The sequence below is a fragment of the Geotrypetes seraphini genome, chromosome 3, assembly GCF_902459505.1.
Source record: "Geotrypetes seraphini chromosome 3, aGeoSer1.1, whole genome shotgun sequence".
Taxonomy (NCBI): domain Eukaryota; kingdom Metazoa; phylum Chordata; class Amphibia; order Gymnophiona; family Dermophiidae; genus Geotrypetes; species Geotrypetes seraphini.
This window is the reverse complement of record NC_047086.1, coordinates 277,377,304-277,395,527: the sequence shown is the minus strand read 5'-3', so window position 1 is coordinate 277,395,527 and position 18,224 is coordinate 277,377,304. Positions and strand designations below refer to the sequence as shown.

At 43.8% G+C, this 18,224-nt stretch overlaps 1 protein-coding gene across 3 annotated transcripts in view; it reads right to left on the bottom strand.

Moving 5' to 3' along the window:
* Window positions 1–18,224, bottom strand: part of TTC27 (tetratricopeptide repeat domain 27) — a 677,043-nt gene that overhangs the window by 343,317 nt on the left and 315,502 nt on the right. For all 3 annotated transcript variants that reach the window (XM_033935684.1, XM_033935685.1, XM_033935682.1), the window contains exon 10: window positions 624–737. In XM_033935684.1, coding sequence (XP_033791575.1) covers window positions 624–737 — 114 coding nt within the window. The remainder of the gene's footprint in view (window positions 1–623; window positions 738–18,224) is intronic.

The following is an 18,224-nucleotide window of genomic DNA, read 5'->3' as shown; positions in this document are numbered from 1 at the left end:
CCTAAAAAAAATGCATTAACAAATAACTGCGTTTTTAATAGTTTTCTGAAATTACCCTTGTCATAACATTTTCGTAAATGACCGACAAGTGAGTTCCACAATTTGACCACCGCACTGCAAAAGGCCATTTTACTGGTCTCAGCATATTTTGGATTAGCATTTGTTTTTAATAACACTAAATTCTCGGAACGAAGAGACCTAGATGGTAAATAGTTTGACATCTTGCTTTTAAACAGTTTGGGTATGGTTCCATACAAGAACTGATGGCAAATCATTAATGCTTTATATTGAGATCTAAAAACAACAGGCAGCCAGTGCAATTGTTGGAGATAGGGCAAAATGTGATCATATTTAGATACGCCTGTTATCAGTCTTGCTGCTGCATTCTGCACAACTTGCAATGCCCTGTATCTTGTCTTAGTTATTCCAAGATACATGACATTGCAGTGGTCAAGTTTAGATAATACCAAGCTTCTATAGATTCCTAGGTTTTTCACAATAGATTTTTTTTTCCAACACTAAAGTTAAAGATCCTGAATTCTTCTCCTTAAATTTATCTGCTGAGTATGTATGTCATAGAACTCTGTGGGCATAGAGAAAAGAAAATTAAAGAGCAGTCCTACCTGAGTCTGCATCATTGCTCGTTCCATACGACGGGAGTTTCCCTTCTCAAGTTTCGTGCGTAGCATTAAGGCTGTTGTTTGGATAGACCAGAACTTTGGTTGTGAAAGCAAACACTGCAAAACAATTGTAAGAATAAATCATACATGGTGGCAAGAAGACAAAAAAATAGCAATATATCTGGCTGGTTGATAAAGATAGCCCTGCATACCAGTATGCAATAATTACCTGTTGAAGGAAGGCGAAACTATAAAAAAAAAAAAAAAAACACCTTTTTTTTTTTTTTTTTTTTACAAATGTTTCAGAATTTATTAAATATAAACTCATCACTACCGATAAAATACCTGTTGTGGCTCTGGGAAACTTACAGTCTTTAAATACCTGTGAGTGGACTTTTCTGAATGGGCATATAATCCGTTTCAAGCTGAAGACACTACAAAGCAGTACATTTTTGCTAAATGCAAAGCAAGCATAGGATTACAAGACATACCCATGTGCTATATGAACCATGCAAAATGCTAGAAATGTGTCTGCCACATGTTGCCTTTTTTCAAGTTTCCTTAAGACATGCTCATCACATCTGTTCTTTGCCGGCTATATATATTTTCTATTTTCTAAGAATAAACCATTCTAGAATGTAATTATTTTTCCTATTTCTGGCTTTGGCACTTACAGTATACTTAGCTATGAATTTTTATTTAAAATGTAATGAAGTAAGACATAAAAAACCTTTATGTAAATGGGACTTTTCAGATTCAAAATATTTTCCGCAGGGAAAGAAAGCAGCTGAAGTAATAACATAACCATGTGGCAGTAACATCTGAAGATTTTGTGGTTGCAAGCTTTATACCGAAGAACGCTTGTTTAAAAATGGGGCAGTCTTGCAAACTATATTACAGTGGTACCTTGGTTTACGAGCATAATTCGTTCCAGAAGCATGCTCGTAATCCAAAGCACTTGTATATCAAAGCACATTTCCCCGTAGGAAATAATGGAAACTCAGATAATTTGTGTAAAATCTTCTCATTAACTGGTCAAATTAATTATATTTTAGTGCAGGCCTTTAATACAACTGTAGATATGAAATAAATATTAAATAAGAACAAAAAATAAATAAATAGATGAAAAGAAAACAAACGGGGTGTGAGTTGAAATCAGTCATTAAATAGCTCGGCCACCACAACAGGACACTACCTTTGCAAGCAGGGAAAGGCGCCATTACCCAGCTCCAGGAGCAACTGAAAACAGCAGGGGCAGAAGGGAGAATGTTCGCCGTCGGTTAATTAAAGGAAAAGTCCCAAAGCAGCTGAAGGAAGTGGTCTGAGACAAAAGACAGGAAGGGTGGACCGACCGAAGGCAGCAAGCCGAAGAGAGAAGGCGGGCCACAGAAGATCAATCAAGGCGAGCCCACCACTGGCGAGAAAGAAGGCAGGAGGGGCGGAAGACCAAAAGGCAGGAGGCCAAGGAGAGAAGGCGGGTCATAGAGAATCCATCGAGGCGATCCCACCACTGCCGATCACAGCTCCGGCATCTGCCCCAGGTCCCTGATGCACAATCAGACTCCTCCTAAGGCATACCACAGCCCCACCAATAAGCAGAGACGCTGCACCGAACCAATAAGCAGAGTCCCACCAATAAGCAGAGATGCCGCCGATCTCGGAGCCCCGCAGCTGCCAATGGAAAAGCTGAAGGGCCTCAGTCATCAGGGCAGATCTGGAGCATAGCAGGTAGGAAAATCACATTACCAATTAAGGTTAGGATCAAATTTGTGTGCTCGTACTGCAAGACAACGCTCGTTTTGTGAGTTACAATTTGCTGAAGTGTTTTGCTCGTCTTGCAAAACACTCGCAAACCGCGTTACTCGCAAACCGAGGTTTGACTGTATATTTTAATCTTGAGAAAGCTAATACAAGCAGAACACAAAGAAATGCAATTATTGTTTTTGAAACAAAGTATGGGCTCTGTATCAAATGCATGCTCGTGTTTCATTTTACAGCAGACACTTATTCAATATAATGGCTTTACCATTTCTTCTGCATCAGCTCATCAGATTTTGCAAGACTAACAACTTTATAGTCTGCTTCCCAAGTTTTGAATGAATGTTAAATTTTATTATTGGTACTTTTGAGTTTTCCAGAAACTAAAAATAGTGCAAACATTACAAACTTCAGAAATAAGTCTCCAACATTATTCTCCCCACCCAATTACCACCCCAACCCTCTTCCCCTCCCTTTCCAGAAAGTTGTGGCATTTAAGGCTCCGATTCACAAAAGTCAGTAATCAATGCTAAACCTGTTTTCACAGGTGTAGCAACGATTGCTGATACCCACCCAATTCACTAAACAGCCCACCGCATGTTGTCCGATCTGATCCATGCAAATTAGTAAAACCACATGAAAATAGCAAAGCGACTGATTCACTAACAATTGCTTGGCTATTTTGAATCGGATTTTACTATCCTAAAACCCGACTGCTGCAGACCTGTTGGCAACTGTGTTACCGACAGGTCTGCCGGTTTTTGATAGGTCTGTCTTTTTTATACTTTTTTTTCCATGGCACAGATATTTTGCATGTTTACACAAGCAAAATATCTGCCCCAGAAAAAAAAGAATAAAAGGCAGGCAGAGATCTATCAAAAAAAAAAAAAAACCACCACCCTCCCCCCCCTCTAATCCACAAATGGCAGGAGGAATGCCCAGTCCCTCCTGCCATCAGCCCTCTCCTCCTCCGCCCACCAAACACCCAACCCACGCTTAAAAATATGGCAGGAGGGATGCCCACTCCCTCCTGCCATCTGCCCCTCTCCTCCCCCCAAACAAACAGCAGTGATGTGACATAATCACGTGAGACAATCGAGCATTAACAATACCGAACAGACAATCGCGCACAGGACATCAACACGCCGGACTTAAACTTAATTTTAAAGTGCTCCGAGAGGGGGATGGAGAGGGAACCCCCGCAGTTAAGTTAGTATTGTTGCCGCTTCCATTGAGGGTATGTGGGGGGGGAACCCCCACATTACAGAGGAAATTGACATTTTTCCCTAAAAAAAGGGAAAAACGCCTCTTCCCTCTATAATGGGGGGTTCCCCCCAACGGCAGCGCAAACAGTACTAACTTAACTGTGGGGGTTCTCTCCCCAACCCCCCCTCGGAGTACTTTAAAATTAAGTTTAAGTCCGGCGTGCTGATGTCCTGCTGTATATGGCCGTTTGGTGGAGGATGGGCTGGGGAGGGCTTCAATGGCTGGGAGGGTGTAGATGGGCTAGAGTAAGTCTTAACAGAGATTTCGGCAGTTGGAACCCAAGCACAGTACAGGGTAAAGCTTTGGATTCTTGCCCAGAAATAGCTAAGAAGAAAAAATTAAAAAATTTAAATTGAATCTGGTTGGGCAGACTGGATGGACCATTCAGATCTTTATCTGCCGTCATCTACTATGTTACTATGCTTGGTATTGCCAACGCTCGATTGTCCTGCGTGTTTTTGACTATGAACCACAAATGGCAGGAGGGATGCCCACTCCCTCCTGCCAGCAGACACTCTCTTCCCCTCCCCTTCCCACTCCCCATACCTTTAAAAGTTGGAAGCAGGAGGGGTGCTCAGCCCCTCCTGCTCCTCTGGCCTCCTACGCTGCAATGTGCACATTAGGTCCTGCTCTGATGCATCATGTGATGCATGGGAAGGGACCTAAAGCCCTGACTGGCTAGGCACCTTGGGAGGGGAGTGAGGCACCTGAGCCAATCAGGGACTTTCTTAGGGAGGAGTCTAAGGAAGTCCCTGATTGGCCATTGTTTTGTATAAACTGTTTATTCAAGGCAAAAGAAACTGACAAGACAAAAATGCCAACAACCAGAATTTTCACAGAACAAACTGGCAAATATACAATAAAGGGAACAAAGCAAAACCCAGGTCTTGGTTGTTATGACCTGGATTTTGCTACACAGGAGAAGATTCCACTTATCACCTAAAGACCCCCCCCCCCCACCTCGGCCAAAAAGCTGAAAATTGTGTAGAAACAGGACAAGATAAGAGACAAAAGGAAGAGTAATGACTTAGAGAGTCCTCAGAGAGCTATAGGGAGTTCAACGTCTGGCTACAAAGGTTAGTGGAAGGGACTGCAGGTAGGGGTACGTTTGTTAGTACTCTTACTGTCCATTGCTTCCCAGCCCATCAGTTCCTGGATACTAATTTTAACTGGTTTTAAATGACGTGGTCAATTACCACCTAACTTGCAGCTTCATTTATAGAATATGGCCCCAAGTCTTTTCATTTGGTTCATCATCACCTGAATGTCACGACATAGTCAAAATGCAGATTTTCTGTTATTTTTATAAATCATCTGATCATGATGTTCAAAGCAATACAAATGAAAAGCAAAAAAAGACAAATGACTCAAAGCACGTATACATACACTTAAGCCTTTTAAAATTATTTTTGAAATGTGTTGATAGCCAGTGTTCTTTAAGAACCTCAAGGATGATGGCCCCTCCGTGGTTGGATCTATGTTTCAAATATATCACCCAGTGAGGTCTTTACATTCTGAGATCACTTTGTGCCAGGAGGTGCCATCTGTAAAAAATATGAAGTTAGCAAGTTCTCGTCAGGGAGCATTATTATAGAATGCTCTTCCAGTTGACTTGCGAAATGTTAATGATCTGGTTCAGTTTAGAAAGCAGATGAAAAAGATTTTATTCCAGAGATATTTTGGCTGATAAGTCTTGTAACTTGCAGCATTAGAACAGTCAAATAGTTTGACCGTTGAAATACTTTTAATTTGTGGATGATCATGTCAGCAAGAGAAGGCTAATAATGATATACAGTTGTATGACAAAATTTGTGTAGACATTATATATATTTTATAGTGTGACTCGTTCAGAATAGTAGGATGTAACAAGTAATACATTTTTAAATAAATAATGTGGTTTCAGATAGTTTTCCTCACAATTCTTATTTTCACAAAACAAAGCAAAACTAAAAAACCTGAATTCCTCCTTTGGTTGTGAAAGCAAACACTGCAAAATAATTGTAAGAATAAATCATACAAAGACAAAAAAATGTCAATATATCTGGCGGGTTGATAAAGATTGCCCTGCATACCAGTATGCAATAATTAGCTGTTGAAGGAAGACAAAACTATAAAAAAACAAAATTTTTTTTGCAAATGTTTCAGCATAATTTCCCCCACCCCTTTTACAAAACCACGCAACAGGTTTTTAGTGCAGCTAGCACCCTAAATGCTCTGCACTGCTCTGATGCTCATAAGAACACTATGACCGTCGGAGCTGCGCACAACATTCAGCACGCAGGCCAGCGCTAAAAACCTCTTGCACCATTTTGTAAAAGGGAGGGTTTATTGGTATATAAAGGTGATTTTAGAAGTTTTAGCCTTATTTTAAATGACTGAAAATTGCCATCTAGACATCTATATTGCATGAAGTTTAAATCCTGATTATATAAAGCCAGCATAAAGACATAACACTTGTACATCTACAAGGTAAGGGTGTTAATCTAGATGTGTTATGGGTGGGACTAGGGAAGGGCAAAAATATGGTTTTCCCTCCCTACTTTTTTTTTTCTTTTTGAGAGTATAAACCTTTCTTCTCCCATTTCCTTTCATATCTCGTTTATATGTCATTTGATATTGTGCTTTTCCTTTTCTACCCATTCTTTCAGTTATTTTAAACTGTTTAGATTTCTTCTTTGAGCATTTGTGGTATATCAAAAAAATTGAACTTGAATGAAAGATTAGATTCTTACCTTTGCTAATCTTCTTTCTTGTAAATCCACACTTTATTCGGGGACCAGTGGGTTATTGCCATATAACCACCAGGATTTTATAGGAAGCCTCAAACTTCAGAGGCTTAAACCCCTCCCCCATCTTATCTCATCACTGTCCCTGTGAACATCAGTTAGTCTTAAAGCAGCCAGGAACATCTGTAGAGGATAAGAACAAAAGAGAAAGGGGAATGGAGACACTCCCCGAAAAATAAGACAATTTTGCTCAAATCAACAAATTGTGACAGGGAAGCTCCTGTCACCAGTTTAAACCCGGTTTTAAACCCTGCCATGCAAAGGGCTGCCCCTATTCCTAAGCCCAGGAAGCTGCCCAGTAACCCTGTTCCTATCACGAAGAGCCAACAGGCAGGGCAAGGCAGAGAGAGAAGGGCAGAAACCACAATATCTGGTTTAGGGCACTATAATCCCTTTTATAACTCCTTGGGCAGTTCTCCAGTAAAGCCTCTGGTAAAGAAAACTAGCCCAGGAAGGGTTAAGGAAAGGGGTGGAGCTGACAGGCAAGACGAACCCAGAGGGAGAGTGGGAACGAGCCTGCAGCATAAAACGAGCACACCTGGGAACATTCAGGGGAACTCAGGAACTGCTAGAGAGAGACGTGCTGTGCAGAGCAGGAAGGAGCCAGCTAGGAGTTCTCCAGGGCTAAGGAACCGGCTGTCTTACAGCCCTCCCGAACTAACAAACTTCTGGCTCTTAGGCAGAAGCTCAAGGGAGGAGAAAGGCTTCCAGAGCAGGGCTGGCCAGTAACGGGCACTGAAGGGAATCCCTATCCAGCCTCAGAGAGCGGAGAGTCCCTAATGGAGATAGAGGGAGAGGTCTCTGAAGGTAGTGAAATGGATTGCAGTCTAGCAGCCTGGGATCTCCTATCTAATCACAGTCAATAAGGTATGAATGGGGGAGGGGAATGAAAGTTAACGTATTTCTGTGCAGCGTTCTTTCTCCCTTAGGCAGGACTGTAAGAAAGTGTGAATGAGTCAATTAGAGCCCGAGAGATAGGTCTTGCAGAGAGAGTGAAGGAGGTGGGAACCCTAATTAACTTCCCAGCAAAGCCTGAACGGGAATTCAGTGACCTGACATTAGATAACCCTGAATAGGGGACCTTTTGGGAGGGGACTTACACTAGTCAGAAAAGGGTGGATGGTTCCCCAGCCCCTACCCAGGAGCATAAGGGTAGTGGGGCATTGTACTTCAGGTGGGTCAGGCGGGAAAAGCTTCCTGAAGTATCCTCAGGCACAATTAATGATACTGAAGAGAAAAACGTTTTTGTTTATTTTGGATTATTTGCCTGAGCAGCAGGCTGGACTGTGTTATTAAAAAAGAAGCATTGCTGATGTAGTGTTTGTTTTAAGTCCACTCAGCCAAGAGGGACTACGGGAGACCCAGTGCCTTGAACTGGGAATAATAAAGAGAAAAATTTGAACTTTACCAAGAAAGCAGTGTATGCCACTTATTCTACTGAGACTATCCAGCGGGAGTCCTCCCGGGCGCGCTCCGTCCTACGCCTGGGGCGGGAGCCGGGTTGCCAGCGCTAGGCTTATCCCTGGCCCCGCCAAAGAGCGAATTATGGTGGCAGCGGTGGGATGTAGCGCCACCCACAGGCTACTGCTGGAACAGTGGAATTTTTTTTTTGGTTTTTCTTTTGCCAAATTTTGTTGGAAGAACTGACTATTGCTGTGGAAAGTACACTGCTTATTGATATTGCAAGAACTATTGCCATAACTTTGAGGAATGCAATACTGTTTGGTGCAGGTTTCGAGTGCTGCACAAGTACTGCAAGACTGAGAACAGTAACTTTAAGTTTCCTGTGGATTACAGGTTTTTTTTGAGTTTTGGACAGTGAGTACTAAAGTCTCAGTTTTTGTTGGAGTATTGGTGGAGTCCCACAGAGGTGTTGCTGGAGGCGTTGCTACTAGGCCGGAGATCCTGGCGGCGGACGGAGACCGGAGTGAGCCAAGCTGCATCCTGGTGGAGAGGCGATCGGAGGAATAGTGCCTTCGGAGAGGGAGACCGGACCCTGGGGAGGAAAAAACCCAAAGGCGCAGACTCATCAGTGCCTGAGGTAAGGGTACCTTAGGGTGCTGGTGAGGGATTCTGAGTAAAAGGTTTCCTTTTTCCGGGAAGGGAGAGGGGAAAGGTGCCCAAAGAGCCACACTTGGTTTGTGGTCTCGTTTCCCTTTCCTTCCAGATGGAGTCGGCCAAGCCTACAACAGCGTGGGAGGTCAAGCGGCGACAGCTTGCTGAGGCGATGCGAGAGTCGGTGCGGACACAGATGGACCTGTGGAAAGCTGACCAGAGCACCCAACAAACCCGCCATGCCGAGCTACTTCACATGCTTGGGGAACAAGGGCAGGCTATGCACAAGCTAGCACAACGGCAAGTGACTGAACCAACCACCAGCGCCCGGTAGGAGCTTCCTTTGGGGAGCCTATTAGACTTAATAAGCTAGCACCGGAGGACGACATTGAGGATTTTTTATTAGCTTTTGAGCGGGTGGCGGGGGCATCTCACTGGCCTCGGGACCAGTGGGCGATAAAACTTATTCCCTGCTTAGCAGGACGAGCGCTAGAGGCTTACCGAACTTTGAATGCTGAGCAAGCCTCGGACTATAAGTGCTTAAAAGAAGTCCTATTAGAATATCTTGGACATACCCCAGAACAATATAGAATGCCTTGAAAATGAAGCCTGGAGAAAGACCTAAGGCCCTAGCGCAGAGGCTTAAACGTCTTTGTGAAAGATGGTTAACCCCCTTTCTTCAAAGTCTCCCGGCAGTGATAGCAGAGCTGGTGAGAGAACAGTTCATGGAAGCAGTCCCGGGCTCTTTACGAGACTGGTTAGCAAGGCAGGGAGCTCCAACCCTGGGTCAAACTGTGGCCATTGCTGAAGCCTTCCTGGAGGCTCAGGTCCCCTCTAGAACCCAAGGGTCTAGGCGAACACCCTGGGAGGAAACCTCACGAATACGGTAGGTATAATCAAAGTACCTCCAGGGATCTAACCTTTCGCTGTTTCTCCTGTGGGAAAATGGGCCACCGGAGCACGCAGTGTAAAGGGAAGATGAACCTGGCTAGTAGGAAGGAATCCCCAGGCCCGAGGGAGGGGAGAGAATACTTTCTGCCAGTCAGGATAAGGGGAGTTCCGGCTACTGCTCTATTAGACTCTGGGGCGAATCAGTCGAGTGTCTCTTGGGCCTTATGGAGGGCCATTCGGAGGAAGAAAGGAGGGCAGGTAGATAGACCTAGAGGCATATCCAGAATTCAGTGTATGCACGGCACGACCATTCCTTATGAACTTAGGAGAGTTTGGTTGGAATATGGGGGGAAAAGGCAGCCCCTAGAGGTAGCAGTAATGCCATCCCCTCCCTATGATCTCATATTAGGGAGAGAATGGTCAGGTTTCCAAGAATGTATGAGGAAGCGGGAAGAGATGTCCCGGTCTAGGCATAATGAGGGGTGGACTCTACAAGGACAGAGGGAGCCCCGAGAAGAAGAACTGGGGGAAATCTTTCCTTGGGAGGATGCGCTTCTGGGATCCCCCTCACAGAAAACTAAGAAAACCCGGGCAGAAAGGAGGGCTGACAAAGTCACATATTCCCAAGAATTAAGATCAGGGGGAGATCTGTCCTGGAGGCCTTGACAACCATGGGAGGTGATGCAGAAGTTCCCGACCCTAAGACAAGAACAGAGAACAGATCCATCCTTACGGTATGTATGGGCGCAAATGATAAAGAAATGGGGAGGGAGCATAGACATCTGATAGTGCCCCAATCCTATAGGAGGAGGATGTTTTGGGTCGCACATCTGGACCCCAAGACGAGTAATCTTTCGGAGGCCCAGACACTGAACCAGGCGAAGGCTCAGTTTTACTGGCCTTCTTTACCCCAAGAAGTTAAAATCTGGTACCAAGAATGTAAGCCCTGTCATCCCTTGCCCGTTCCAAGAGAACAGTCAGACGGGATCCGGGACCAGGAGGAGAGTGAAAGAGTGGTAGATCTGGGGCTTGCTGAGAAGGAGAGCAGCAAAGTAAAATTGAAGTTTGTGCGGCTGTCTAATAGGGCGAGACCTCCCTATAAGGCTATGAGCCAGGCCGCAGGCTTTGATTTAAGTAGTGCCCAAGAAAGAATAATACCCAAGGGAGGCCGGGAGGTCATAAACACCGATTTACAAATAACTTTACTCTCGGGTTGCTACGGTAGAATAGCACCCCGATCAGGATTGGCACTTAGGCATGGACTATGTGTAGGAGCAGGGGTAGTGGACCCTAAAAATACTCCTCTTCAATTTAGGGGAGGAAGATTATCGAATAAAGGAAGGAGACTGAATAGCCCAACTAATTTGTGAAAAAGTTTGCCTTCCAGATCTGCAGGAGGAGGAGAGGTTAGAGGATACGGGCCGAATGAACCAGGGTTGGGGTTCCACCAGGGTGGATGAAGCTCAAACCTGGGGAAAGCAGAATGCAGACATTCTGTCACGACTAGGGGAAGGGGTAGAACCCCTGCCCAAGGATTAAAGGACTGATAGTGTTTTGAGGGGGAGGGGTATGTGACAGGGAAGCTCCTGTCACCAGTTTAAACCCGGTTTTAAACCCTGCCATGCAAAGGGCTGCCCCTATTCCTAAGCCCAGGAAGCTGCCCAGTAACCCTGTTCCTATCACGAAGAGCCAACAGGCAGGGCAAGGCAGAGAGAGAAGGGCAGAAACCACAATATCTGGTTTAGGGCACTATAATCCCTTTTATAACTCCTTGGGCAGTTCTCCAGTAAAGCCTCTGGTAAAGAAAACTAGCCCAGGAAGGGTTAAGGAAAGGGGCGGAGCTGACAGGCAAGACGAACCCAGAGGGAGAGTGGGAACGAGGCTGCAGCATAAAACGAGCACACCTGGGAACATTCAGGGGAACTCAGGAACTGCTAGAGAGAGACGTGCTGTGCAGAACAGGAAGGAGCCAGCTAGGAGTTCTCTTTCCCAATCCAGGGCTAAGGAACCGGCTGTCTTACAGCCCTCCCGAACTAACAAACTTCTGGCTCTTAGGCAGAAGCTCAAGGGAGGAGAAAGGCTTCCAGAGCAGGGCTGGCCAGTAACAGGGCACTGAAGGGAATCCCTATCCAGCCTCAGAGAGCGGAGAGTCCCTAATGGAGATAGAGGGAGAGGTCTCTGAAGGAAGTGAAATGGATTGCAGTCTAGCAGCCTGGGATCTCCTATCTAATCACAGTCAATAAGGTATGAATGGGGGAGGGGAATGAAAGTTAACGTATTTAGTTCTTTCTCCCTTAGGCAGGACTGTAAGAAAGTGTGAATGAGTCAATTAGAGCCCGAGAGATAGGTCTTGCAGAGAGAGTGAAGGAGGTGGGAACCCTAATTAACTTCCCAGCAAAGCCTGAACGGGAATTCAGTGACCTGACATTAGATAACCCTGAATAGGGGACCTTTTGGGAGGGGACTTACACTAGTCAGAAAAGGGTGGATGGTTCCCCAGCCCCTACCCAGGAGCATAAGGGTAGTGGGGCATTGTACTTCAGGTGGGTCAGGCGGGAAAAGCTTCCTGAAGTATCCTCAGGCACAATTAATGATACTGAAGAGAAAAACGTTTTTGTTTATTTTGGATTATTTGCCTGAGCAGCAGGCTGGACTGTGTTATAAAAAAGAAGCATTGCTGATGTAGTGTTTTTAAGTCCACTCAGCCAAGAGGGACTACGGGAGACCCAGTGCCTTGAACTTGGAATAATAAAGAGAAAAATTTGAACTTTACCAAGAAAGCAGTGTATGCCACTTATTCTACTGAGACTATCCAGCGGAGTCCTTCCGGGCGCGCTCCGTCCTATGCCTGGGGCGGGAGCCGGGTTGCCAGCGCTAGGCTTATCCCTGGCCCCGCCACAAAATGTAACAATGAAAAACAAGAGAACAGATCATAAAATATTAGAAACCTTAATGACAAAACAGTACTACAAGGAGACACAGCCTTCACAGAAGGGGGACGCCTGAACTAGGGACTCCCCCAAAGCTAAGTGCTAAACCCATTCTGACGGCACTCTTATAAAGGCTGATCAGAAAACAGAAATCCAGTTTACCAGTACATGTAAAGGCAGTCAATCAGCAAATAAGTGAGGTATAGGGTGGGGTTCCCGGAATAAAGTGTGGATTTACAAGAAAAAAGATTAGCAAAGATAAGAACCTAATCTTTCGTTCTTGTACAATCCCATTTTATTCCAGGACCAGTGGGACTTAACAGAGCAATCCCGAAAATTCAGGGTGGGACTTATGAGCCCGATGCCAAAACAGAGGCACCAAAAGCAACATCCATCTTGGCCGCCACATCGATCCTGTAAAACTTGGTGAACATATGCAAGGAGGACCAGGTAACGGCCCTGCAAATCTCGTCCAGAGAAATAGCCAATGACTCTGCCTAAGAAGACGAAAACACCTCTGGTAGAATGAGCCTGCACTGCGAGGGGGGCAGGCTTCTTTCCAGCAGCCACATAAACCATGGAAATGGCCATATGGATTCACCTAGAAATGGTGGCCTTAGAAGTTGGCCTACCCTTGCGGGCAGAACCTGCCAGAACAAACAGGTGGTCGGAAAGGCAAAACTCGTTGCTAACCTCCTTAATCCTCTCCCCCCCCCCCACCCCTGATGATTGTCCACCCTTCCTTTCCCCTAAATGTGAAACCTGCAAGGGATACCAGGCTTTATGACAGCTGCAGGTATTATGAACATTCTTAAAAGCGCAACATGCAGATCTGAATAATAGCCTAACGGTTAGTGCAATGAACTGAGAACCAAGGGATTCAGGTTCCAGTGCCACTTCAGCTTTTTTTAAAATTATTTTTAGTTGTGAGCCCTCCAGGGATAGAAAAATACTACTGAATCTTAATATATAAGACATCTGCAAGTCTGAAGGATACTAAAGTGGTGTACATTCAGGCACTTGCTTTTTGAGCAGGTACTGCCTCTTGTGTATTTAATGTACAGTGTTGCATGCATCTGGCAGCAATATAGAAATAATAAATAGTAGTAGTAGGTATTGTAGATATTTTTCTGTTTTGTAGAGGGTTTACAGAAAAAAAAAAAAATCACAAACAGCTGAAGTGGAATTTGAACCAGGATCCCCTGACTCTCAAGCCACTGCTCTAACCATTAGGCTACAGTTCTGCTCTGCTTGGGTATCTATGTTGCCATTTTATAAAATGAACATTTGAGTGGCAGCACAGGAACATCCATGTCTCTTGTTTTCCTCATTTATAATTTGGATGTATCAGTCTGTAAAATGAAAGTTCATGCTGTATATTTCTAGCACATGGACAACCATCTCACATGTATTTTTAGAACAGCTGTATCCTGTTCTAAAATACATACGAGATGAATGTTCATTTGTGATGAATTAACTTGGACGTCCATATTCTTTTTTTTTTTTAAGTAATCTTTTAAAATGCTACAAAATAAATAACATTACTAACAAAGCAATTAAATGCCACATCAAAGCTAAACAAGTCCACATTAAGCCCTTTCTGGAAACGTCAATCGCTCCTCCTAAACTTACTTGCTCCACTTCATCACTGACGCTGAAACCGTGGATTGAAGACAAAGTTTTATTTTATTTTTCTTTCCAGCTTATGATTTATCTTTAATCTTATCTATTGTTTTGCCTTTTGTCTTTGTTTTGTTCTATTTCTATCATTTAAATTTCTCCAGAATTCTACTGTTCAACGGCTCCCCCTTCTGCTTCTATTCCTTTCTCTCCTCTCTTCTACATTCCAAAGTATTTAGATCAATGCTGTCTTGTTAAAATGTTTATTTTTCCTCTAACTCTACTTTTCACTTCTCTATTACCCTCCAGGTACTTTAGTTAGATTGTGAGCCTTCGGGACAGTAAGGGAATTTTTCAAGTACCTTTCTTATTTCTAATCTTAATGTATATTTTCTGTAAACCGCTTAGAACCTAACGGATGTAGCGGTATATAAGAAATAAATTACATTACATTACATTAAGAAGAACTTATCTGAGACCATATAAATTGTAAAAAATATTTTAAAGAATTCACGTCATACAAGCAAAATCATCACTTTCTTTAACCCCCCCCCCCCAAAAGACAATCAATAAAGAAAAATATTATCCAGCTTTTCTTTGAAGGAAGCCCTCCAGGATCTAAAAAAAATATCAGAATTGTTTTCATAAGTTACCAGACATTCACACAGAAATTTTAGAATCTTAGGTTTCAGCTGGAGGAAGACCTTACATCCTAGCAGAGTGTGTCTAGACACATCTGGAAACATACAAACCACAGAATAATGCTGCTTTCTTAGGAAAAAGAAGTTTTCAAGATTAATACATTTTGCTCAGGTGAGCTTAAAGAAACAATTAGAGTTGCTCTCTTAGTAATATTTTCCTGTGAAGATTCCCAAAAAATTAGATAAATCTAAGCTGTCAGGAGAATTTAATAAATCCAATTTCACCTTCAGTTTTCTGATATCTCACATTTCTTGGTAAATAAACACTTTTCACTCCTAACTCCTCTCAATTCAAGAGTAAAATTTAATTAATACATTTTTAAACAATTTCAAGGGTGAGAAAAGTGAGTAATGAAGAAATTAAGCAACCTCAAATTACCACTTCTGGCACTGTTTTCCTGAACTTCCAATTGTAAATTAATTCATTAGACAATCCCTTGTAGTAGCTGCTAAAGCTGATTGACAATGAGTTATTTGTAAACTGAGTTTTGCCATTCCTTTTTCCAATTGAGAGATCTTTAAATCTTGATCAGTAAATTTAAGAGCAGTGTCTTTAGTAAATTTACTAAATTAAAAGGATTATCTTGTAAGCTTTTGTCCATCCTGGACACCAATTTTAAAACATCTTTCAAAGAGCTGAAATGGATGTAGACCAAATTAAATTAGAGTACCCCCCTCTGAATCCACGGTATCAGTACCCGCGGATTTAGTTACTCATGATATTTTTTTTTATTATTTATTTATTTATTTTTATTGAAACGCTGCATCCTGGATCTTACCTGGTGGTCTAGCAGTGACGCAGGGCAGGAGACTACAACGGGAACTCATGGCAACCATTTTGGATGACGGCTCTGCACGGGGCAGGAGCATAGGACGATCGATCCTACCCCACGTCACCACTAGACCACCAGATAAGGATTGGAGAAGGTCCGGTACGCGGGGGTGGGTCAGAGCCGGCCCTGAAAGTTATCCGCGATATTTCAATATTCACGGGCTGGCTCTGCCCCTAACCCCCGCGAATATTGAGGCCTTTACAATTACTGAAGAAAATGGACGGCAATTTCATGTTTGAGTTATTTTAGTACTCTGGGATATATACCATCCGGTCCAGATGATTTAACACCGCCAGTGTAGTCATTTTTTTCAGTCCCTCTTTTCCCTATGTTACTGAGGAAAAATAACTCGATCCTCACTTTGTCGGTGCTCCAAAAGGATGGGATCTCATGGTCTGTGTCAGTGTTCCAGGAGCTCCAGGCCGTAAATTTACAGCTTACAGCTCTTTATAGTGAGCAACTGCATCTCTTGACTGCTCAATCTAGACAAACACAGTAACAAGGTGGGGTGGTTATTTGCTATTAAACTGAGGAAGGCCAGAACAGAAAGACATATACCTAAAATTAAGAATCTGTCAGGCCATCTACTGACTAGATCGGGGTGCCCACACTTTTTTGGCTTGTGAGCTACTTTTAAAATGACCAAGTCAAAATGATCTACCAACAATAAAATTTTAAAAAACCACAAAGCACACTATATGAAGAGAAAATGTTAATTATCATTTGTATTCGGGGGTTTTTTCAGAGGTCAAGGCAGATGACTTTAACAACTATACAAAAATAGACAAATATACCTCCTCCCCTTTTACTAAACCGCGATGGCAGTTTTTAGTGCAGGGAGCTGCGCTGAATGCCCTGCACTGCTCCCGACGCTCATAGAGGGGCATAATCGAAAGGGATGTTTAAGTCCGTTTACGTCCATCTCGCAAGCCGTCCAAAGTTAAAAAGAGTCTAAGACACATTTTTGAAAGAGACATCCAACTTTTTTTTACTTTCGAAAATCGTCTAATTATACGTCCTGCCGATTTGATCGTCCAAGCCGCTAAATTGTCCATCTTTATACCACATTTCCGTCCAACTTTCCGTCCAAGTCCAAAACGCCAAGAACAAGCCCTGTTGGATGTGGGAGGGGTCTGCAAAGTGATGGACTGCACACCCAGACATGACTTAAATAGTGGGGTACTTTACAGGGCACTGCTGTGAACTTCATAAAAAGGGTGCCATGGCTTCTCCTCACTACAGCTCCCTTATAGGTCATGGTAAGCCCCCCAAACCATCTCCAGAATCCCCTAGACCCACTTATCTACCACCCCAAAAGCCCTTATGGCTGCAGGAGCCACTTATATGCCAGTAAAAAAGGGTTTTTGGGGTGTATAGGACAGTGCACATGTTTAAGTATCAATGCAGTGATTACAGGGGCTTATGGGCATGGGTTCTCCTGTCTATGGGTCTCTAACCCACCCCCAAGATGACTTAAGCTGTTTCTGGGCTGGACGACTAGGCTTTCCTATGCCAGGCGGCCAGGTGACGATGGTCTGGAGGCTGAAATTTAAAGCTGTGAATAAAATTTTTATGGGGGTGGGGGGTTGGTGATCACTGGGGTAGTGTGTTGGGGTCTCGGTTATTTGTTTGCAGTGTTTATCTAGTGAGTTTAAGTGGGTTTTTGTGACTTAGACCATGTTTTACATGGTGTAAGTCACAACGTCCAAGTTCTGTCTATCCTGGGCTGTATAACTTTCAGTTATACATGCTGTACGACTAAGTCTAAGCCATCCCACGTCCCGCCCAATTCCCACCCTCAACACGCCTCCCGAAACGCTCAGTTTAGCTTTGGATGTTGAGCGGCACTATGAAGGCCTAGGTCATTTAGAAATACGTCCAAATCCCGTTTTTATTTTCGGCGCTTGGAAGTTTTTGAGAAATATTCATCCAAGTGCCAACTTAGGCCGGTTTTTGGACGTTTTTCTCTTTCGATTATGAGCCCCATAGGCTCCCTGCGCTAAAAACCACTGTTGCGGTTTAGTAAAAGGGGGCCATAGTGCAAAATATAGACAGCAGATATAAATTCTCAAAACAGACAAATTTTGATCACTAAATTGAAAATAAAATCGTTTTCCCTACCTTTTTGTCTGATGACTTCATGAGTCTCTGGTAGCATTTCCTTCTTCTGACTGTAAATCCAATATTTCTTTCTTTCTACCTTTCTGCCCCCCCCCCCCCCTTTTCGTTCTGTCTTTCTTTCTCTCTCCCTCGCCCCCTCTTTATTTCTCTCTCCCCCTGCCTGCCTGTCTTTCTTTCTCTCTCCCCATGCTCCCTCTCTTTATTTCTTTTTTTCTCTCTCCCTCCACCCCCCTAAGCCATTGCGCCGATTTCTCCACTTCCGATTTTTTTCTCTCTCCCTACCCCCAAGCCACCACACCGATTTCTCCCTGCTTCCCTGAGCCAGGTCTGGGGCATACAAGCGCCGGGCCCACAAGCCTCCCCCCATCAATTCTGACAGAGAGGAAATTCTAGGTCAGCCAGACAGCAATTGGCTAGCCCAGAACTTCCTCTCCAACGTCAGAATTGACAACGGAGGTGAAGGTTTGTGGGTCCAGCGCTTGTACGTGCCTGGCCTGGCTCGGGAAGACAGGAAGAACAAGATCGCATTCCCTTTGTGATCTACTGGTCGATCGCAATTGACCATTTAGGCACCCCTGGACTAGATCCTCTTAGATCAGACAACAGTTTCAAGAAGTTTACCAAGTCCTATACACCAAAGATT